We start from the raw sequence: 22376 nt of genomic DNA on the forward strand, positions 1-22376 counted from the left end.
TGTAGCGCGATAGCACAGTAATCAGTTTCTCAGATCCAGATGTTCATTCTTCCACAATGGTATTCTTCCCTTTCTTGGCCATATTGGCACTGGCCTGGGTGACTACAGCTACCCCAGTCGTTCGAACGGTATTTGGGCCTACTTCGTATGAGCCTGCAACTGATCTTCCCGTGGATTGGCACCTCCTCTCTCAAGCTGCAGGTATGGCTCAACAAACCATATGCGATCAAAACACCATTGGCATGGAGATCGGGGATGCGAAGCTTCTGTGGTCTCAGTGGCTAGGTATCGTGAACCAGCGTGTCAATGTGTTCCACTCCAAGTCGCTTGGTGTTTCTGTTGCTTTTGAGAGCACTACAGGCAGCCTCTTCTCAATCTTGCACGATGCTGACTTTTTCCTCACCAAGCCTGTGGGCCCTCTTGCTCCTGCTCTCAACGATCATGCTTGGATTGACCAGGGCTTCCAGGGTGCTTATCTCGATATTGCTGAGCCTACTTTTGCCCAAGTGAAAAAAGCGATGAAGGACTACAATGAAACTCGCGTCTCCATCGTAGGCCATTCTCTCGGCGCAGCCATGGCACTTTTGGCAGCCATGGACTACGACCACCGTCTCAAGCATGGCGTGCACCACTGCTTTGCCTTTGGTCTTCCACGCACAGGCAATGCTGCCTTTGCCAAGCAAGTGGATGACCAACTTCTTGGCAAGTTTTATTATGTGGTCAACGGCAAAGATTGGGTTCCACACATGCCATCGCGTGAGTGGGGCTACCAGCACCCTTCTGGCCAGATTTGGATCAATCCTCCAAACACCGCGCACTGGGCCTTCTACCCTGGACAGGAAAACCACTACGGCGCCAACTCAGTGGAGCCTATCTGGACCTTTGAAGACCATCACGGCGTTTACTTCCACACTGGCTTGGGTCACGGCCCAGGAAAGTGTCCCGCAGAAGTGAATGCAGCTTAGCGCAACCGTGCTCCTTTATTGCGATATCTGTGCCGGCTAGCGAAAGAAGGGACGGTATATAGAAGGCATATGTACAACACCCCCAATTCGATGAATCATACATGCTCTTTACTGTTACACACATTGAAATTGATCCCATACTTAAAAAAGACAATTGTCTTGCTACCAATGAAAGGTCCTACAAAAATATGGTGAGGAGAGAAAATGCAAACGACCCGCGTCTATCACCTCACGAGTAGTTTAACCCCACTGGAGACCCGGGGGGACAAAGCAGTTCACAAAGTCCATGAAGCACTGGTCGAATGACGACACGTACTGGCCGTAGGCAGTCCAGCAGGGCTGGCCGGTGTGGCCAATCTCCTGCAGACAGACACCAAGACCATGGAGGAAATCCTGGCACTGGCTCGAGGCGTTTTCAATGGCCTGCTGGCACGACAGACGGCGGTCAAGGACCTTGCCGTGCGGGGTGCCAGCCATGACCGTCATGGCAGCAGCGAAGAGGACGAAAAAGAGCGTGAAGAGGGTCGAGAAACGCATGGGCGATGGGTTGAAGGAAGGCAAAGATGCGCCGTTCGAGGGGGTGAAGAACGAAAGTTCGCGTTAAGGGGCTCCGTTTATATTCGCCACACCGCGTTTCATCTCCACACTGGAATTTACTTGTCCAACAGTCTGGTTCCTATTTCTATGTACGCCCGCCTCTTTTGCATTTTACCCACCAATAAAAAATATTTTGTTCCACGTATGCATAAAAATATGTAAGAGCCCATGTATTCTGCTCCTTATACATACTGAGCATCTGATTTTACTTTATTAGAGGCTGGATTGTAAATCTTGGCTGCATCATAGATGACCGCCGAACCCATAGGCATGTGATACAGACCCTTCTCATGTCTTTATCACGTAGTCTTAAATTCCGTGCACCTGCGTGTGCCCACGTCGAACGGGGTGAGCAAACGAGAAAGTTCACAATTTCGACAAGAGCACCTGAGTCCGTCACTACGGTGAGACGTGCTTTGTCACCAGAGACATATAGTTTTGGAATTTTTTTTCAAAGGCTATGAAGCCTTCCGGGGACTATTCGTGCGCCATCGTTCATACTCCCTCCTCCTTTAGGACTGCTCTTTAGACACTGGCTGACCTCAAGTAGATTCGACAGCTGTGCACAGTAATTCATCGCAAAATTGGGATATGTCGAATCTATTTGCCAGGTCCGTTTAGCGATGACAGCTTTTTTACGTGTTTCGTTTGCTTACAGAGACTCGTGCACTATTCCGAAGCTCGACACGCGCTTCCGAGAGGCGCCTTCGAAAGGCTGCACGGACCATCTATGTCAGCATTATACAAAAAATGTAAGGAGTTTCTCTCCTCGCTACTCCCTCCACTTACTGACATGTTGAGACCCAATCATGTCCATCCGTGACGCATCCTTACTCAGGAGCATCTCCGTTGACGCCGGTTTCATGTGCCTGAGATAGGGCTGTGCTGTCGACTCCCTTACCCATCCACCACAACGAGGTCTATGCAGCTCCTGGTGTTTGTTGTACTTGCTTTCCTATGGCAGGTCTCCGCCCACTCTATGCGACGCATTCGCCGTGATGACGCACCTAAGCCGTTGTCGCCGATCCACGACCCTTTCTATGTTCCTCCGAAAGGTTGGGATACCACTAAACCAGGTACTATTTTAGCTACACGCACCATTCAAGCTGGCTTCACACAAACCCAGCGCATCAACCTGGAAGCAGCTTACCAGATTTTGTATCGCACATCTGGCACAGATCCAAGTATCCCATCATATACGGTCACCACGGTGCTGGTTCCCCAAAATGCGCGAAAGAACAAGTTGGTCATGATCATGCCATACCAAGACTCCAATTTTGTGGAATGCAATCCTAGCTACAAAATCCAGCTTGGCGCACCTCCAGAAGTGAATGTTATTCAGTCCGTGGAAGAGCTAATGTGGACCTCTGTTTTAAACGATGGTTGGATTGTCACGATACCAGATCACGAGGGTCCTACAGCCGCATTCTCTTCGGGATATCTCGAAGGGTATGCTTCGCTGGATGCAGTTCGAGCTACGCTAAACTTTGATAAGCTGCAAATGGACCCCAAGTCGCCTGTGGTAGGCACTGGCTATTCAGGGGGTGCTATTGCAGGAGGATGGGCCGCCTCTCTTCTAGAAAGCTATGCACCTGATATCAATATGGCTGGCTGGGCTATTGGAGGTACTCCCTCGAACAGCTCTGCTACCTTTTATGGGCTGGATGGAGGTCTCTTCGCTGGCTTTGCTGCTGCTGGTATTGCCGGCATTGTGGGATCCTACCCCAAAGCTAATGATTATGTGGGTTCTGTGATCACGCCCGAAGGTAACGGTGCCCTTCAGTTTACTCGTGAACACTGTATGGGAGAAATTATTGCGGGTTTGAAAAACGTGAAAATTACGAGCACTGGGTTTATGAAGAATGCCAACCGGTTCCTTGAAGCAGATGGAATCCAAGGGCTGTTGAACATGTTGAGTATGGGTGCGGACCCCAAGTTGACGCCAAAAGTCCCCATATATATGTACCACGCTACGAATGACGAAGTGATTATGTTCCCTATGGCCAATCAAACGGCCACGCTTTGGTGCCAGAACGGTGCCAATATCCAATTTCAGGAATACACAGGTCTTGAGATGGGCCATGTATCCACCGAAATACTGAATACTCCTTTCGTTCTCAAGTTTATCCGCGAGAGGATGGATGGCAAGCCATTCATCCAAGGGTGCCAATGGCAATCCACTATCAATCCTATGTGGCAGCCAGATATCCTCGGCGCGAAACTGACAGAGGTGTTTAATTCAATCTTAAACTTTTTCGGTACCACCGTGGGTCGCGGCGACCAGATTTTGAAAGAAACTATTTCCAATGGCACCTTTGGGTCTACTTTTTGATTCCGACTAACGCCCTTCGCTTGCCTCGCTTGTTGCGCATGCGTTGGCGCAAGTCTTATTTGTATATACTAGCATGTACACATTTTAGGTGTTTCCGCGCTTCAAGCATGAGAAAATAAAAAGAAGCTTTTTTGGCTGTAGCCTTGCACAGGTGCATGTGTAGGAATGCGAGATATCTCAATTTCTGACTATGTCACATGCACATGCACATACTACTCAGGCACGACCAAGTATTGTCGTACAGCCTACATACCGTCAAGCCTGCAGAAGTTTTTTTCTACCTGTACTGGGGATATGCCCTGCTGTCTAAAATTCTTCATAGGTGCATTTTCGTGCGCCTCGCTAAAAAATCATCCAATCATTTGTCCACGTGCGTTGGGGCGTGCGGGCCCTCTCTGGCGTAGTCGACAAAGTTGGAATTTACTAAGGACGAGCGAGTGTTGGGCAGCAAGCTCAGGTTCATCGGATATCCTGTTTACACTGGCGATTCCTATCTGACATCTTCGACCCTCCTTTAGAGTCTGCTGGCTAGACTCTTTCTTGTTGGATCACGATGAGGTGCCCTAGTCTTTCTTTCTTTGTCCTCATTGCCTTCACTTTCTTTACCCAGGTGCTTGCCAAGCACTTCCATGGTGGTCTCCATGCATACATTCGTTCCACCTCGGACGACTCGTTCTACCACCCGCCTTCGGGCTGGGAGAATAAGCAGCCGGGTACCATTCTCCGCTCGCGGAAGGTGGACATCACCAACTTTGGCATCCTGAAGCTGGGTGTCACTGGCTACCAACTTCTATACCGCACGAACTCGATCGACCCGAACACTCCTATGACTACGGTGACGACCGTTCTTGTGCCCGACAACTACGACAATGACAAGCTGGTCGTGGCTGGTGTGTATGAAGACTCGTACTCGAGCGACTGCGCGCCCAGCAAGCGTCTCGCCTCGGGCAACAACATTTTCAAGAACGTGGCCATTTCGTACCAGGAGATGTTCTACACTACGCTTCTTCACGAGGGCTGGGTGGTGACTGTGCCGGACCACGAAGGTCCTCACAGCGCCTTTACCTCGGGTCGTCTGGAGGGCCATGCTATCCTTGATGCCATTCGTGCGACGCTCAAGTACGATACGCTCGGTCTCGACTCGAACAGCAAGGTGGTCGGCTACGGCTACTCGGGTGGTGCTTTGGCGACGGGCTGGGCGGCTGGTCTGCAGCGCAAGTACGCGTCGGAGCTGAACGTCGTCGGTTGGTCTCTGGGTGGCACTGTGGCCAACATGACCCGCTGGCTCAACTACATTGATGGCACCTCGGGCGCTGGCTTTGCGGTGGCGAGTGTGGGTGGCTTGTCGTCGACGTACCCGGAGCTTTCGTGGATCCAGGACTCGCTTACCCAGCAGGGTGAGGCTGCGCTGGACCGGTCGTCGCATCTGTGCATGTACGAGAACCTGTGGGCCATGTCGTACAAGAAGTTCCTCTCGAACGAGTACTTTGAGGGTGGCGACGACTTTTTCGTGAACGACCAAGTTCGTGAGGTTTTGCAGAAGCTTGACATGGGCCGCTACAGCATCTACGCCCCGACGGCCCCCGTCTTTATGTTCCATGCGACACACGACGAGGTGGTGCCGTACAGCATGGCTGCTGACACGGCGAACGCGTGGTGTGACCAGGGCTCTCAAGTCCGTTTCCTTACTGTGACAGGCCTGGAAATGAGCCACACCAACACGGAGCTGCTCAACCTGCCGAACGTCCTGTTCTTCATGCGTGATCGCTTCAACGACAAGCCATGGGGCGACCGCTGCCAGCGCGACAGCATCTCTGACCCGATCCTCAACCCCTTGTCGCTTGGTCAGTCGCTTACGCAGGTGGTGCAGCAGGTGATTGATCTCCTGGGCACTCGTATTGGCCCGGCCGACTCGATCATGAACGCCAAGATCTCGAGTCATCAGATCCCGTAAGTGGGTCTTACATTGTGGTGGTGCATTGTCATGGTTTCCTTGTTTTCTTTCTCTATAGATTCGTACTGTACTATATACGTTCGTCCGATGACTCTGCGGCCGCTAGCACACGTGTGCGTACATGGTCCCACACCTCCTTGTCCGTATAGGCAGCCTCGTGGCCATCCGGTGGATGCATCCAGTAATTCAAGGCCATATGCGGCTCGGAGCCTGTGGCCGACGACGTAACTTCATGGAACCACGACGCAGGGAGGTACAGCATTTGCCCCGGCTTCAAGTCCACAATCAGGGGGGCAGGACACTCTGGCAACGGCGAGGTCGTGGACGTGGCGCCTTCTGGCGTGGGCATCGCCGGGTGAATGTCAAAGTGTTTGTGCAGTGTGTACGGCTTAATGAGCGAGAAGCTCGGTGGCTCCTGGTTTTCGTTTTTGTCAAGCGAGAGGAGCCATTCTTCGCCATCCTCCCCGCCGCCAAACTCGCTGCCTGCCTCGGATGCGTTTTCAAGGATCCCCCCCTCGTCGTCCTCGTCATATGCCGCATGCACGTCCGATTCGTCTCGCGATGCCCGCGATCGCTTCCGTGTCGTTCGTTGGGCACGCGCCGCCATGCGCCAATGCGCTGCGTCCAACTCGTCCAGGCCGTCGGCACGGATACGGTCCCCTTCTTCGTAGACTAGCAAGCCATTGGGATGTAGATGCGTCACGGTGCCACGCAAGTGCAAGTACGGGTACGCTGACGGAGGGAACAACACGAAGCGTTTGTGCCCTGACAAGAGAATGTAGAGGTTGTCATGGAAATCATGATGCAGTCCCGAACTTTTTTCATCACGCCCACTGCCGATCCACAAATTGCATTGCTGGAGGACCAAGTCGCCCAAGACACGCGGATGCAGTGGGAGGTCGCTGCGTAGTTTATGCGTAGGCGAAGGCAGAACTGGATCGAGCACAGGCTCCTCCTCGTCCTCCTCGTCCTCCTCTTCGTCCTGCTCGTACTGCGTCGTGAGATAATATTGCCCAGCCTCGTCTGGATTTTGAACGAGGTCCAGGAACTCGGCAAACGACATGGTCTGACGGGGCATCGCTGTGCCGAAACAATGCTCGTCTGGATGAATGGGCTCTACTTTCACCGTAGCACTACCCGCCTTGTCTTTCAGGTACGCCAATTGCGTCTGGCATAAGTCGTTGTCGTACATACCCACTTTTCGCCATGCCAACACTGATCGTCCAGTAGCCCTTGCAACACAACAGGACGGCGCGGTTCAATGTACTTTGTCCACATCTCCTTCGCACCAATGCTCGAAGGCTCGACCGGGACCGTGCGGTCCTCCGGCGCAGGTGCCCACCCTTCGTACATAGCCCAGAGCACGGACGTGAAGCGCAAGCGTGCGTTTGCGAGGGCTCCATCACGTGATAGCAGCGCCATCAAGGAGGGGCCCTGGCCCCAGGTGTCGTTGTGGCTCGCCGTCGTACGAAGACGCTCTCGCTCATAACCAGGGACGATGATGCGAGCTGACGAGCCTAGTTTGGGCGGTGCGCCCTCTGCACCGTCTATGGCAGAGTCCATGCAGCCAGCGTCCGTGTTGGAGCGGGCCAAGAACTTGAACCGTCGTGTGCAGCATATGATTGACAGTACTGCGCCGTTCACTGTGCAGCGTTGGGGCGCCACATCGGGCCTCTTGTTGCTGTTCATGCTGCGCATTGTCCTGTCACATGGATGGTATATTGGTACGTACTTACTGGCCTAACCATGATTAGTGTGCTATGCGCTCTTCATCTACCTACTCAACCTGTTCCTTGCGTTCCTCACGCCCAAGTTCGACCCTGCGTTCGAGTCGGATCTTGCGATGCAGGACGTGGAAGATGGCGCACCAGGCCTGCCGACCAGTGCGCCCGCCAGCTCAGGCCTGATGAGCGACGTGTTCCACCCTTCCGAGCGTCAGGACCAGGAGGAATTCCGCCCCTTTATCCGTCGGCTGCCCGAATTCAAGTTCTGGCTTAGTGCGACACAGGCCATCCTCTTGTCGCTCGGCGCCACCATGTTCAGTGTATTTGATATTCCCGTGTTCTGGCCCATTCTGGTCTTGTACTTCATTACGCTCTTTGTCATTACTATGCGTCGCCAGATTGAGCACATGATTCGGTACAAATACTTGCCCTTCGATATTGGACGCAAAGCGCGTTATGGTCGTAGCTAAGTAGCTATGTCTGCCTGTCTTGGATTGCCTAACAAATGGGTGGTATCGCGTACGTACACCACCAAATACGAGGTGGCACCTGTGGGGCTGCGCGGCGTTAGTCAGGGGGCATACATACTCTTTCGTGCTCTCTTCTTGCGGCACTGTCGTGACTCGTGTATCGTTGAGCGAGTACCATGTATTGTCCGAAAACTCGCGCTGGTTTACAAAATAGTGGCCATGCGTCGCCTCGCCTCGATGCATAAATACACTCGCCAAGCGGTATGGCACTTGGTGCTCGTTTGCCCACAGCGCTTGCACACGCTCATGCAACGCCTGCCATTGCATTCGCAGCGTCTCCGCTTCGGCCCGCATCGATTGTGCTTCCGTTCGGAACGTGTCCGGGGATCGCGCGTGGACCAACGAAGCCCAGTCTGTCGCTTCCTCGCGCGGCGTCTGTGCTTGCCATGCCGCCACCGCGTCCGCCATGTGCTCCACGGCAGCCAGGCGTTCGCCCAGGAGCGTTTCCATACGCTCCCGCAGCGTCGTCATCTCTGCGCGCCACGTGTGCGCCTGTGTATGCATACCACGAAGCGCATCCACACGGTCAGGACACGTAGTAACGTCCATGTATCGGTCCAAGTACAGGGTATCAGGCAGCGGCAGGGCCGCTTGGTTTTTCACGGCGCGGTGGCTCTGACGATCGTACTGCACGCGCTGGATATGGATTTGGAGGATCGGCGGGGCCTTTTTTAGCGTGATGGTACGCTGCACTGTCGGTCCCTGCGTAGCGGTGACCCACTCTTCACTGAAAAAGGTGTCCAGCGCATCGTACAGGTCGCGTGACTCGGACAAGAGCGTCACGGGGATGCTCATGAACGACTCGTCTTTCGCTGGCGGCGCGGGCGTCTCGTCTTGCGTATGAAGCACTTGCGTCGACATGCCGGTAAACAGATCGGCAATGGATACCGCCGCCGATGCCTGCGTGCCATGCAGCGCCACTTGCAGGAGGAACATCATATTGTCCAGGCACTCACACACGTCCTGCTGCGCACTTACATGCTGCATCAGCACATCCCGCGCTACTCGATCGTCCTCATGCGCCTTTTCCCAGGCCAAGGGAACAAGCGCCAAGTACGCCAACTCCTTATCAGGCCGCAACGAGGCTTCCTTGGTCTTCGTCATAGCGGAAAACAACTCTCCCAACTTGTCCACAAACAAATGCGCTCGCTCCCACTCGTCGGCCGTGACCTGGTGCTCAGAAAGTGTCGGAAGCGTCGTCGGTACTTCATGGGCCTGGCCAGCGACGTGCTCCACCGCCATACGCACCGGCTCGATCCAGTACAGGTACTGCAGCAGCGAGTTCAGGTAACACGTGTTCCCAATGTTGTCCAAGCCTCGTGGCCATGTAGCCGTGAGAGCTACGTCATCGTCGTTCTCCCCACGCAAGCGGCGCTGCAAGAACGAACTCGCTCGTACGTCGGCAATCTTTTCCAGCGCCGATCGTAGTACTGTTTGTCGCGTCGTGCTCTCAGACGCGTACACTTCATAGCCGACCCATACCAACGCATCGTCAATGTCCGCACTCACCTGGAGGAGCTGGTACGCATCCTGGACATCGTGAATCGGCGATGTACGCAGCCTCTCGTCCAGTGCTGGCACAGGCGCATAAAAACGGGCCAGCACTTCCATCGCACGGACCGTCTTCGCCCAGTCGTCATCGGAGCCATGCGATGTGACAATCTCATGTATGCGCTGGTTGTACGCCTGTACAATAGCCTCCGTCGTGCACGGCAGGATCGGCGTCGTGTCCTCGTCCCATAGGGGTGCTCGCTCGTCGTACGTAGTGCCTGGCACCGTCATTTGCAGCGCTGTCCAGCTCGCGTGCAAGTCCTGCCTCGTGCACAGCCCTTGGCTTTGTTCCACCGCGAGCAGCGTCGGGACTTGTTCACGCCAAGCTCGCACCGACTGTATATGCTCCAACTCAAGAAATAGCGAAGCGCGAAGCGCAGGAAAACACAGCATCTGCAAACGGTACATCGCCACCACATCAGCCTCCGAGGCCTCCATCGCCACACCCAGACGTGCATACGAGCGAGCTAACGCGGTGCCTGGCGCAGGTACATGGATCGTAGGGACAAACCCTGGCCATACGGCTGCCGATACATGCAAGGTGCCATGTGTCTCCGCCTCGTCGGGCGAAGGCGGCGTCCCGCCAAGGTGTGCACACCATCCCGCCAGCTCCATGTACATACGAATATGCGTCTGCAAAAGAGCCGCGTCATCTGCTAGGTTTGTAGGCGCATGAAGAGCCTTGCGTGGCGTCTCACTATCCAGCGGCGCCACCGTCCATTGCAACATATCCATGATCGAGGCCAGCGACTCATCCCATCGAAGCTGCTGGGAGAACGATTTGCTGTCGAGTGGCACAGGCCTCGTTACGCCTACAATGGCATTCCCTAGCATACTTTTCGGTCAGTCATCCAATACGTACCGAACCAGCAAGGCTACAGCGCGAGCGACTTCGCTCGTGGGCGTTTGGCCAGGCCCTGGGCTTTGCTCACGCACCGCACGAAAAGACGACCATAGCGCATGAGGAAGTACACCATCGACATGCCACGTCTCGTACGCATGTTCACTGGCCAGATCTGTATGCCGCAGATGCGCGTCTGATGCTGTTTCATCCGTATAGTACACCGGCGTAGGCACACCCGTATCGTCCAACGCTTCCTTCAGAGGTACAGGACACGGAATTGACGCCCGTTCCATGGCCGGAGCACATACAAGCCATTGCATACGCTCTGGGGCCCATACTGCTTGGGCATGTGGGCAGGCCGTGGCCCAGGCGGTGGCTAGCGGCGCTAGCGGCGTGCTAAATACCACTTGGTACGTCTGTGCCTCCGGGAGGAGCCCACTTTGCGCAAGTGCAGTAGGCGTACGAAGGCATTCTCTCGCACGTACAGGCAGTGTACTTTCGCTCATGGGGCTCTACGTCACGCCCAGGCAGGCGGTCTGCAGGCGCAGAGTGGGAGGAAACACAGCGGATGGATGGCCCTACCGTGCGTGCGGTGCGGCGCTTTCTCCACACTCCCTCTTCTGGGTTTAGTCATCACATCTCGCCCCTCGCCCCCTCCCCAACGACAACGTCGTACGTGCTTTTGTGTCACGACGAGATACCCCACGTACGAGCTTGTTAGGTTGTCTTTCTATCATGTCAGATACAGAGCGGGCTGGTACACCTGACACCCCGCCAGCCCCGTCATGGTCTGACGCCCCAGCCGACGGCGTTTCGTCGGCAGCGACCGATGCTCCTTCGCAGGACGATGCATCGACGCTGCCTACCACTGAGCCGCGTGATACAGAGGGCAATGCAGAGACGTGGGCCGTACCCGAGATGAAGGAAACTACTACGAAAGAGCCCCATTCACCTGCGTCTCTTCTTCCGCCGCCATCCGACTTGCACGAAGCCGTGGCTCAGGAACGCGTCGATGTGTTCTTGCTTCCGTGGCTGACGCAGGTCGAGGCACACATTGCGCAAGGCATGTACGAGGAAAGTACGGCATGGGTCGAAATTGTGCTTTGTCTCTGTGGGGCACGACGCATTCCTGTGCAGACGGCCGGCGCGCCAGCCGCGGCATGGAGCTCGATCCATGTCGGTCGGGCCGCTCGACGTCAACTGGGCCGATGCTTGGTCGCTCTGTACCGCACATCCGCGCCGAAACCGCCTCTATTTGAAGTGCTAGCAGCCTTGCAAGATGCCTGTGCCACCGACCTACGTGCAGACTCGCTCGCTGCGCATGTGACGGCGCTCCACGTATCGTACCTCCTTCTTACGTCCTTCCCTGACCAGGTGGGGTCTGTCGTTGCATGGGTCCCTCTCCTTCTTCGACATGTACGTGCGACGCAGAACCCAGTACTGGCACGGGCCCAAGCGCTAGAGACGCTTCAGGCTTGTCTGTCGTACGGCGTAGGTGCCTATGCGCCTGCTACGCTCAAAGAAGTGCATAAGACGCTGCGTACGCAGTTGGCCGACGCTGCAGGGCCTGTGATACGTGGGTGTGCCAAGTGTCTAGTGACGTTGATTCACGTGGATACGCACCTCGCCGCCAAGTCAGAGTTGGAAGCGATGCTTACGCACTGCGCCAAGCTCATGCATACATGCGATATTGAGTCGCGCCGATCATTGGCCGAGCTTGGTGCTGCACTCCTAGCGCAGTCGACCACGAGCGCACCCGCTGCCGAAGGCAAGGCACCTACCACGCAGCCCGTGTACGCGCTCGAGCAGCAATGTGTCCTGCTCCAATCGCACCTGGCACGTGCGACCAACTGGCCTGCGCGTGCTGGTGTCTTGCTGATGTACGAGGCGCTCGTTCGCCAGTACGACGAGGCCTGGCTGGAGCACCAGTACACGACGTTGCACACGCATGTGATTCAGGTGGTGGCGGAGCGTGTCGGCGCCATCCTCGCGCCCACCGAAGCGTCGTACTTGCATCAGGCTGTGCTCCGTCTCCTACTTTCCTGGACGGCTTATCTAAGTGAGCCAGCGCAAGTGCGTGTGCTTGCATGGCTTTCGTCCGAGGTCCTTGCTGCATGGCCGGCGGCTACGCCTACCGCACAGCCTCCAAGTGACTTGGCCCTGGCGATGACCTTGCAAGTCTCGAGTACGCTGCTTACGCAGCTGGGCTATCTGACCACGTCGTTGCATGAAGCCGTGTACGAGCCGACCATGCGTCTGCTCACGCATCCTTCATGGCGTGTGCAAGTGCAGGCGGCATGGTGGGTTCGTATGGCATGCCATACGCAGCCGACCATGTTGGCTCCGACGTATGCTCATCTACTGCAGGCTATGCGTCGTGATATGAGTGCACTGACATCGACGCAGCCGGATCACGGCGTATCGTTGCGAGCGCGTTTGCAAGGGCACAGCGCAGCGCTCGCCGGCTTGGCGCCCGTGGCTGCACAGCATGCGCTGTATATGCGGCAGGATGATGTGGACAGTGTGTTTACGTTGGCCACCGACCTCTTGACGCAGGGGAGCCAAGCGGCGCTGCTCGATGCGACTGCTGCCATCGCTGCGGCATGGACGTTGGTCGGTGCTCTCATGGCGCTGGGTCCGACGTTTGTCAAGGCCCACATGACGACGCTCCTGCCCTTGTGGCGCAATGCGCTGAGTGAGCGCGCGTGGCCTACGACTTGGGACGACGAGGCATGGCCTTTCCTTACGACAGTCCGAGAAGCCGCTCTGAGCAGTCTTCAAACGTTCTTCTTGCACGATGGCCACCGTCTCCTCACACCCGAGACGGCTCGTCGTCTCGTGGCTATGCTCAGCCATGGCCTGTCTTTCCTCGATGCATGGGCGAGTGTGGAACGACGTGGCGCGCCGGAAGCAAGCGTCTCCGCCTTGGCGCGAGTGCGTATGCCGTTGGTCCGTGCGCGCCTGCTTCGCTGCTGCACGCACTTGGCGGCGCAGCCGGCCTTGGAAGCCTTGGCGCCGCGTCTGCTTGCTATGGCCATTGATACACTGGCACGCAGCGATAAGTATGCGAGCAGTGCCACACAGGCAGCGATTCAGTCGCAGGCAGGCGCCACGTCGTCGCCCTGGGACGTCCATGATGGCTTGGCGTACGGCGTGACCAGCTTGCTGCAGGGAGAGCACGCGGCGCTGCACGCATGGGCACCGAGTCTTCCTCCACCGACGTATATCGCACCTCTAGCGCCCTCGATGCACGAGACGTTGGCATACGATTTAGAGGGCGTGCTGCGAGTGCCTGTGCTGGGCGGCTTGGAGCATGATATCGTTCCTTTGATGCTCACCGCTGCGATTCCCTCGTCAAGCACATCGCGCGCCATCCAAACGCCCCGGCCTGTGCCACCGATCACCGCGGAGATCGATGCGTCCGCGGGCGTGTTTGCTGCGCTCATGCCGTACCAAAGCCGCGAGGTCCAGATCGGTACAGCAGAGTTTCTCCTGGCGGGTGTACGCCGTCCAGCCTTGGAGAAGCAGCCGGGCCGTCGCTTGGCCGTGCTCACGAACAGTGTGATTGCATGGCTCGGCGCCGTTCGTACCGCTGCGCGCGGCGCACGTCGTGCGTCTGGGTTTGCCAATGACCGTGTAAACACGGCGCTTCAGCAACTTTTGCAGTTGGCACTCTTGCATGGCGATTCGCGTCTGCGTGCGTCCACGGCCGAATTGGATGGCTACGTAGCCCTGTTGGCCGGCTCTGCCTCGCTGACGCAGCAAGTGCAGACCCTTATTGAGCATGTGATGGACCACCGCCACGCCGATGCCCGAGCCGCTTGTGCCCTCGCGCTGGGTGAGGTGTATGCGCGTGTGGGCGGCTTGCATGCCTCGCCTCTGACCAAGACGGTGAGCAGTCTTTTGCTGTCGTTGGCCAGCGATCCGCACCCTGCTGTGCACACGGCTGCGCTCACCGCACTCGCGCAGGTCATCGAGGCGGCCAGTGTGGCGTACGAGCCCTATGTAAAGAGTACGCTGGGCTTGCTTGCGACGCTCGGTGCTGTCGCGACGCACGAGCCGCACGGCGGCAGCACAGGGAGCGCCAATCTCCGTGTCCAGTTCCGTGCGTACCCAGCGATGGCGCAGGTGCTCAGTGCCTTGATCGGTGTGCTGGGCCCCGATTTGCAAGAGGTGCCTGCGACGCGCCACCTGCTGTACGCACAATTGCTCGCGCTCGCTCGTGAAGACGCTACACCGACCATGTTGGAAGCCTTGCAAGCTTTGCAGCGTCTTGGCCTCGTCGTTCCCTCGCTGCTTACCACGTCGCAGTGGTCCGATGTACTCCAGTCGGCGCTTACGCATCCACAGCGGCCTCTGATCCAAGCGGCCGCACAGGCATACCGCCAAATGGCCCAGCGGACGCCGACATGGCTCGCACAGCATGGCGGTCCTGCGCTGCTTACGCAGCTGCTGCGCTACTTTGATCAGGACCCATCGCTGACATCGATACCTTCGCTGCTTCGTACGTGGCTCCAGGAAACCGCGAGCGAGAAGCCGTGTGTGTGGATGGACATTAGCTGCGTGGCTTTCTTGACGCCGGAAGCGCTGCATACCTCACAGCAGCTGGACCGCGCTGTGGGCGAGAGTGCCGATGAAGCAGCGGCGGTCCTGGCCACCTCCCACACGGACACGGCGCCTACGCGCACCTGCCACGGATGGCGGACGCAGGCCTTTGTGCTCGAGTGCATGCACCACATTGGCCATGCTGTCCAGGGCCACGCGCAGCACATGGGCGCGAGTGCCAATGCACGTGATCCGCAATCGCTCAGTCGGCGTGTCAACGAGATGGTGAAGGCTGCGTGCAGTGCGAGCACGTCGGACGTGCCGGCGGTGCGTATCCAGGGCCTGCATGTGCTGCGGGATATCATGGAATGGTTCGCGACGACCCGCGATCCTGAATTTGCCGAGGCGCCGCTACTGGAGCAGTATGCGGCGCCACTGGCCGCCGCGTTAGCGCCTGCGTGGGGCGCAGAGAGTACGCCAGATGTCCTCGCCACGGCCATCAGTGTGAGTGCTGTGTTTGTCGCAGTCGGTGTGGATCCATCGCCGAACAATCGCATTGTCCGTCTGCTGACGTCGGCCCTGGAAATCTTGCCACGTACCGAAGTCACGAAACTGGGCGATGTGCTGGTGACGCCCAATGCTGCCGCGTACCTCAAGATGGCCATCCTGCGCGCATGGGCACGCCTGGCGCTTACGCGGTCCTGTGAAGCTATGGTCGCGCCGCATCTGGATACCGTAGCGCGTGCGTGGGTCGGTGCGCTCAGTACGTACGCTGTGCTTCGGGCCGATCAGCATGCGATGGCCGCGGACGCCAGTGCGATTGTCCCGCCGATGCCGCCGGACAGTGCGTTGGCGCCGCTGATTCAGGCGCATATGCTCGACTACTTTGCACAGACATGGCCTACGCTATTGCATGCCTTGACCGACCTCTTCCAAACGCATGCAGACGTCGTCGATGCCATCCTGCGAGAAGGCCGCGACGCGTCGCTGTCCTTTATGGCATTGTACGGCTTAGCGTTTGAGACGCTGTGTGACGAACTGGAGCGGCCGTCCACGCCCGAGCACAGTATGGCCCGTCTGGTGCTGCGGTCCCTCCAGGTACTGGTCGATGCCAAGTACAGTGGCGCATTCCTTTTGCAGGCAGCGCAGTTTGACGAGTTGCTGCGTGTATGCCAACGGGCGCTGCAAGGCGACGTGCCTGCGATCCAAACGGAAGTGCTGCAAGTTCTCCGCTCGTTGGTCCGCTCGATGCGCGAGCGTCTGCTGGAAGAAGACGATGGGCTTGTGCACGATACCAAGTTTGCCACGACCAAGCTCGGGCAGCTCATGCGGATGCTGTTGGTGTATACGGAACGCCTGCCCAGTGCACGTATGCCTCGTACAGAGCGTGCTACGCTCCTGACCACCGCCTGGCAAGGTCTCGTGGATATGGTCGAAGTGTGTGGCGCCAGTTTGCAGGTCGAACTGTGCTCGGTCCTGCTGCATACCATGGCCACGTATGCGAAGCGCGAAGACGATGCCGCGTTCCTGCTCTCGCATGCGTTGCCTGTGCTACGGGATATAGGTACGCGCGTGACCATTGCTGCGCATGTCAGCCCAAAGCAAGTGCATCGAAGTATGCAAGGGTTCCTCACCGCGATGATCGAGATGGCCGATGCGCTTCGAGCGCGCAGTGGCGATATGGTATCGCGCCGCAGTGCGAATGCCCTGATTGCCACGAGTCTCCTGCTGACCAGTCTCGATGCGCGCGTACCGATCAGCAGCGACGTGCTGGAGCAGTTCGCGTACTTGCTTTCCCATCGCTTGGATACAGATCACGACGCTCCGATTGCGCTGCAGTGCCTGCGTACGATCGCCAAGGCTGCCGCCTCCGATCCACCCCGCAAGTCGTTGCACTGGTGCTTGGGCGCGTGCTTGCCTTCGTGGTGTGCGTACGCCGCCCGGCATGCCTCGACACCCACGCTCGCTGCGCCTGCCGTGCAGGCGTTGCTGAGCTTGGTCCATGTACTCACGCCTTCGCACGCCCTCTGTATATCGCTGCCGATGGTCGCAGCGCTGGTCACGGCCGCTTCGTCCACGTCATCGCCGAGCGACCTTGGCATGGCGGCCGTCTTCGCCGACTTGGTCCACGTGGCTCGAGAGCACCCCGCCGCGTTCCGGGAGGCCACGGCCGCTCTGCCGTCGGCGTCCCGCACGGCGCTGCATGACGCTCTGCGTACCGCCATGGGGGCCAGTGCGGCGCCCGTGCGGGCCAAGACGGAAGCCACAATTTCTCTTCGTACCTTTGGCGCCCCGTAGATTCCAAGTAGGTCCGCTGGTCGTGGAGGGACCACATAAGGCCACCAGGGACACACTCATCCCTTTCTTCCCCTGCCTGTGAAGTGGAGGCTCTCTCTCTCCCCTTCTTGGCGAGGACCTACGATCGCCTCGTGGCTGCGTACCAGGCCTCCGGAGGCACGTACGTTGTGCGTGATGGAGGCGTCTACGCCATCAAAGGTGGCAGAGGCGACAACGTCACCGTCGTCTCTGTCCCCATCCAAGACCCGCCATCCGCCTACGCGGGGCATCTTGCGTGCACCGCCGCCGCCCGGCAACGACACCCTGTGGAAAGGACGTGCATGGTGGTACCAAGTCAACGCCCGCCTCGCACAGCAAAACATCGACGTCAAAATCCCAGCAGGCACCTCACACATGCTAAGCGGCATGATGAAGCGATGGAACGTCGCCATGTCGAACGACGCGTGGGCCGCCGAAATCGATATTCACACGGAACGACTTCGTCGCGTGCATTTCCGCACCGAGGACCTGGCGCATACATACCCCATCTCACGTACGGAAGCGCCGGAATCAGAAGCATCTACGCGCCAGCGTATTGAAGACGAGGCACTTGCACGTGCCCACCGCCTTCGCGCGCGGCCTTGGACCGCTCGTGAGCTCCAAAGTCTCTACCGCGTATGCTGTCGGGCGCGCGAAGACGTACCACACTATGCAGTGCTCGAGGCCCTGCAGCAAGCGTCGTCCTGGCCCACCTCGCGTGCGCGCACGCTGGATTTCTCCGACGCGGCGCTGGGCCCAGCGTGCATTCCCCTCACGGATATGCTCACGGCCCCCACGGGCACACAAGTTCTTGTTCTAGCACACTGTGCTTTGGATGATACATGTGTACGTGCCATCGTACGTGCCCTCTTTGCGTCGCAGGCAGTTCACACGCTGAATATCGCAGCGAATCCCGGCATTCAGCTCGAAGGATGGCGCGCTATTAGCACACTACTCAGCCATGCGCCCTGGCTACGTCACTTGGACGTCTCGGAGAATACTATGACCAAGGCAGCAGTGCGTGCACTGCTCGCCCCCCTCGCCTTGCATCGCGCTACATCGCTACAGACATTGCGTATGGAGTCATGCCAACTTCGCGGCGCTGCGCTCGATCTGTTTGTGCAGGCAGTGCGTGTGTCGACCCTTCGTCATTTGTCGCTCCGACGCAATCAACTTGGGCCGACGAGTGGCGAGGCTCTCTATATCTTGCTCTGCGATATGGACGAGCAGGGCATCACTGCGATTGAAGAAGTCGAGCCGCTGTGTGTCACCTCCGTACCCGCACAGGACGATCCGTACGGGGACGAACACCGGATGGATGTGGTGCGCTCCCTCACGCGCGACATTTCCTCGGAAGAGCGGCGCACCGCCGCGAACGAACGCGCGTCGCTACGTGACGTCCTCCTGGCCCGTACGCAGGCGTATCAGCACGCTCTGCTGGACGTCACGCATGTCGGCCATCTATGGACGCTCGACTTGAAATCCAATGCGCTGCATGACGGGGTCATGTGGCTTGCTACGGCATTGCGACGCAACCGCACACTCCGTGTCCTGTCGTTAAGCCACAACGAACTCACACCGGCCGGTCTGGCGTGCTTGGCCGATGCACTGCGCTTCAATACGACACTGGAAACACTCGATCTGAGCCACAATCCATGCTGCGGCCCTGATCTGAGCGGCATTGTGCGTCTTCGCCTGGCCCTCGCGATTCACCCACGCCTTAAGCGACTCGTCTTGAGCGATACGCATCTCGCTGCGGAAGGCGCGTTGGCTCTGGCCGAGTGCCTGCCTGATGCACAGCATTTGGTGCACCTGGACGTATCACAAAACTCGGTGGGCCTGGTCGGCCTCCTTGCCTTGTCGGCCGGCACAGCGCCAAATACGTGCTTGCGGTGCGTAGACGTGACGCTGAGCGAAGACTTGTGGGAACGCGAAGAGTACGTACGTGCAGCGCGGGCTTTGTACGCCACGTGTGCCCAGAATACCAAGGACGCAGAGCTTCGTGCTACGGAGAAGACACCCGTGCAGCGGCCCCTGGACAAGTCCGTCTTGGCCGCTACCTTGCAGCGATGGGAAGGCCAAGCACGCCCGGCCACGGCTCACGACGACAGCTCCGCCGCGGCAGCCTCTCTCGCGTCTCCGCCCGAAGAATGGGATCACGACTGGGATCCCCCCTCCACCGCTTCCGACACCACACACGAAGATCTACCAACACAAAAGGCGCACTCCCTCACGACCGAAGAAGGCGTGGCCTTCCGTGTGGCCAAAGAGAAGGAGAACAAAACGCTTCCAGCCGATGCCGACGACGACGCCTTGCAGAAAGAGCTCCAGGACGCTGTGAATTCGGAGCTGGTATAGATGAGTGTATCATAGTTCTACGTTTACGACGCCGTCGTAGTCGCCACGGCCACCACCGACAGGCTCGTCGTGACAGGTGCGTGTGAAAGAGACTGCGTCACGGAAAACAGCGCCTGCGGCTCCGCAGGCGCTGTCTGCGTCGACGCGACTTTGGCCTTGTGCGCACGAACGGCAGACTCGACCGCTTCAACCGCGTCAGCAGCAGCGGCGCCACCAGCCCCCTTCAGCCACGGGTTTTGGCCGCGCATCGGCGGCAAGGAAGGCGTCTGGTGTGCGCGCTCGTAGAATTGCTGCTGCTGGCCATGCGTCATGTTCCCACGGGGCCGATGCCATGCGTCGTCTGTCGTAGGCGTGTAGCGCGGTAGGGACGGCGGTACGTCGCCGGCTTTCGCCCAGCGGCCGCGCTGGGGGACAAGAAGAGGGTGCGCTTCTGTCGTAAACACAAAGTCGTCCAACGAGACCACGTTCGGCGGCGAGAACAGCAAGTAGTAGTATTTGAGTGTCTCGGCCAGGGTAAAGCTTTCCATACTGTCTGTGTACGACACAGGCACATCGTCCACATCACGGATGGCTGAAATGCCAGCGGGGAGCAGCCCATGCGTCATCCACGAGGCAAACATCTGCCAGCCACGCTCCTGCCACACAGGATCGCCTGTCGTGCGCCACATGTACATGACACTCTCAATCGACTCAGGGCGGTTGTGGTACGCATTATGCAGCCCACGCACACCAATGTACGGGTAGCCCGACGGCTGGCCACGCCGACGAGTGCCGTCCAGCAGGGAACGAACATGGTACCGATCCTGGTCATCAGGCCGGTAAAACTCCAGATTTTCAGGGCCCAGCCCTGTGGTCGTGCTATTGTACGCCCAGTAGCACGTTTCCGTAAAGCGCCGCGCAATGTTTAGATCATCATGGCGCGATGTCAGCAATTTGGAGCCCAGCGCCAGCATACCACCGGCAAAGCAGCCTAAATGCTCGACCTTGGCCCAGTATCGTCCCAGTCCAAACGATTCGGCACACACGGCCAACGATGGCGCTTTGGGCACGACATCCACTTCTTTAAATAGGTGGACAATGGCCGAGTTGATGGCATCACCATACATACGCGCATACTGCTTCGTACTGCCGCCCAACAGTTGGTGCTCTTTGATCAGGTACTCATAGTACGAGTCAGCCTGCCCACCAAACGTGTATTTCCCTGCCAGGGTCTTGCCTTCCGGATAAATGACCGTCGGGATAAGCGTACCCATATGGCTCTTGTCAGTGAGATTGCGGTCAATGTAGTCCGTCACACGCTGCACACGATCAAAGTACGTGCGATTGCCGGTGACTTGCCAGAGCCGCGTAAACTCAAGAAGCATACTCGCCGCCTCGGCCAGAATCACCGAAGCCTTGTACCCACGTGGATTCTCTGGTGTATACTGTTTCGAATCGTCCATATGCATGCGGCCCACAGGCAATCCGGACAGTGTTTCAAAGGCAGGCAATATCAGCTGGCCCAACTCTTCCGCACGCTCGAGCATGAGCGCATCCCCTGAAAGGTCGTAGGCCGATAGCAAACCACCCAAGTACCGAATCCCTGTCTCAAACACAGGCACACGTCCGTCCGCTTGGCCATACGCACTACGTTGGCCACCCACATAGTGGAAATTGACGTCGTACACATGCTCCCGCGCTAGGCGGTACTCGTCGTGCAGACCCATCATAAGCAGCGTGTCCAGCGCATCGACAATCGTTGCACCCCATCCATTAAAGTTGTTGTTTGGCTTCTCCGACACAGGACGAACTTCGTCCGCCCCCCATGCATAGGTTTTGTAGCCTTGCCATGCCCGTACAAAGGCACTTTTGACCATGGCCTGCCGCCGCTTGAGCTCCGCATCGCGGCTGGGGTTATTCCGTTGTCCAGAATACTTCGAGTCATCCTCGAAGGCGTATTGAATGCGCGGCAAGGATTGCACTCGGATCGTTTCCACGTCAGCCAGCGGCGACGTCCATGAATTGAAGGGGTACGGCCGCCACTCATCCTCCTGTGCATGCTTGGAGGGGTGCATCGCATCCTCTGGACGCGTTTTGGATCCATTCAGTTCGCGTTTCCAGGGTACATAAATCCAAGACGCATTCGTCGTCACATTCAAGGGCTTGGGCGGCGGAGGCGCGACCAGTTTCGGGGGCGATCTGAGCATCGCTAGCACATCTGGAGCAATATCGCCCAAATGTGGATTCGCACCAGGAGCATACAAGGTATCATGAGGCTCCTTGTTCATGGCCGGGTCCATCAGGGCCGGAAATGTATCGGGACGCAACGTAGCATGCGAGCCCGTATGCATAGGATACTTCGGCACATTGTCCTTCTCGTTCTCGGAGGAGCCAAAGCCGTAGTCTCGCAACGATCGAACGGGATTTTCCGATCCTGTCATTAGGAAAGAGCAGCGTGATACATACCATCGTAGGCGAAGTACACATACAGTGTGACAATCCCCCGAGCTACGGCGAGAATCAACACAAAGTAGAGCGCCACGAACAGGCGTGGTCGCCGATTTGCACGCCTTTCCATAGTTCCATATATATCTGTAAACTGAAAGGGGGGGTACAACGCAGCTGGCGCCATGCTGGGCACTCCCCTTGGATCAATCCCTGCCAATCTCTGGTAGCAAAGA

At 57.7% G+C, this 22376-nt stretch overlaps 10 protein-coding genes across 10 annotated transcripts; 6 read left to right on the plus strand and 4 right to left on the minus strand.

The window, feature by feature from the left end:
• Positions 1-242: 242 nt before the first annotated feature.
• Positions 243-965, plus strand: Malapachy_1317 (putative secretory lipase (family 3); the record flags this gene model as incomplete). The annotated part of the gene is made up of 1 exon (XM_018135822.1): positions 243-965. The coding sequence occupies one exon, from the start codon at positions 243-245 to the stop codon at positions 963-965; it is 723 nt and encodes a 240-aa protein (XP_017990328.1).
• A 240-nt stretch (positions 966-1205) lies between these two features.
• Malapachy_1328 (hypothetical protein) lies at positions 1206-1451 on the minus strand (the record flags this gene model as incomplete). Its single annotated transcript, XM_018135833.1, has 1 exon — positions 1206-1451. One exon carries the CDS (start codon positions 1449-1451, stop codon positions 1206-1208), a length of 246 nt encoding a protein of 81 aa, XP_017990357.1.
• A 1033-nt stretch (positions 1452-2484) lies between these two features.
• Malapachy_1312 (putative secretory lipase (family lip)) lies at positions 2485-3894 on the plus strand (the record flags this gene model as incomplete). Its single annotated transcript, XM_018135817.1, has 1 exon — positions 2485-3894. The coding sequence occupies one exon, from the start codon at positions 2485-2487 to the stop codon at positions 3892-3894; it is 1410 nt and encodes a 469-aa protein (XP_017990331.1).
• A 553-nt stretch (positions 3895-4447) lies between these two features.
• Malapachy_1294 (putative secretory lipase (family lip)) lies at positions 4448-5848 on the plus strand (the record flags this gene model as incomplete). Its single annotated transcript, XM_018135799.1, has 1 exon — positions 4448-5848. The coding sequence occupies one exon, from the start codon at positions 4448-4450 to the stop codon at positions 5846-5848; it is 1401 nt and encodes a 466-aa protein (XP_017990433.1).
• Positions 5849-5918: 70 nt separating this feature from the next.
• Positions 5919-7270, minus strand: Malapachy_1324 (hypothetical protein; the record flags this gene model as incomplete). The annotated part of the gene is made up of 2 exons (XM_018135829.1): positions 5919-7016; positions 7043-7270. The coding sequence occupies 2 exons, from the start codon at positions 7268-7270 to the stop codon at positions 5919-5921; spliced, it is 1326 nt and encodes a 441-aa protein (XP_017990361.1).
• Positions 7271-7346: 76 nt separating this feature from the next.
• Positions 7347-8042, plus strand: Malapachy_1289 (rer1 protein; the record flags this gene model as incomplete). The annotated part of the gene is made up of 2 exons (XM_018135794.1): positions 7347-7572; positions 7603-8042. The coding sequence occupies 2 exons, from the start codon at positions 7347-7349 to the stop codon at positions 8040-8042; spliced, it is 666 nt and encodes a 221-aa protein (XP_017990426.1).
• Malapachy_1320 (ubiquitin carboxy terminal hydrolase ubp2) lies at positions 7746-11003 on the minus strand (the record flags this gene model as incomplete). Its single annotated transcript, XM_018135825.1, has 3 exons — positions 7746-8052; positions 8161-10437; positions 10516-11003. The coding sequence occupies 3 exons, from the start codon at positions 11001-11003 to the stop codon at positions 7746-7748; spliced, it is 3072 nt and encodes a 1023-aa protein (XP_017990365.1).
• A 229-nt stretch (positions 11004-11232) lies between these two features.
• Positions 11233-17340, plus strand: Malapachy_1306 (clathrin-coated vesicle protein; the record flags this gene model as incomplete). Its single annotated transcript, XM_018135811.1, has 1 exon — positions 11233-17340. The coding sequence occupies one exon, from the start codon at positions 11233-11235 to the stop codon at positions 17338-17340; it is 6108 nt and encodes a 2035-aa protein (XP_017990344.1).
• A 174-nt stretch (positions 17341-17514) lies between these two features.
• Malapachy_1309 (hypothetical protein) lies at positions 17515-19716 on the plus strand (the record flags this gene model as incomplete). The annotated part of the gene is made up of 1 exon (XM_018135814.1): positions 17515-19716. The coding sequence occupies one exon, from the start codon at positions 17515-17517 to the stop codon at positions 19714-19716; it is 2202 nt and encodes a 733-aa protein (XP_017990421.1).
• Positions 19717-19739: 23 nt separating this feature from the next.
• On the minus strand, positions 19740-22327 carry Malapachy_1303 (mannosyl-oligosaccharide -alpha-mannosidase; the record flags this gene model as incomplete). Its single annotated transcript, XM_018135808.1, has 2 exons — positions 19740-22129; positions 22162-22327. 2 exons carry the CDS (start codon positions 22325-22327, stop codon positions 19740-19742), a joined length of 2556 nt encoding a protein of 851 aa, XP_017990345.1.
• Between the last annotated feature and the right edge of the window lie 49 nt (positions 22328-22376).

The sequence above is a fragment of the Malassezia pachydermatis genome (assembly GCF_001278385.1).
Source record: "Malassezia pachydermatis strain CBS 1879 chromosome Unknown scaffold9, whole genome shotgun sequence".
Classification (NCBI taxonomy): domain Eukaryota; kingdom Fungi; phylum Basidiomycota; class Malasseziomycetes; order Malasseziales; family Malasseziaceae; genus Malassezia; species Malassezia pachydermatis.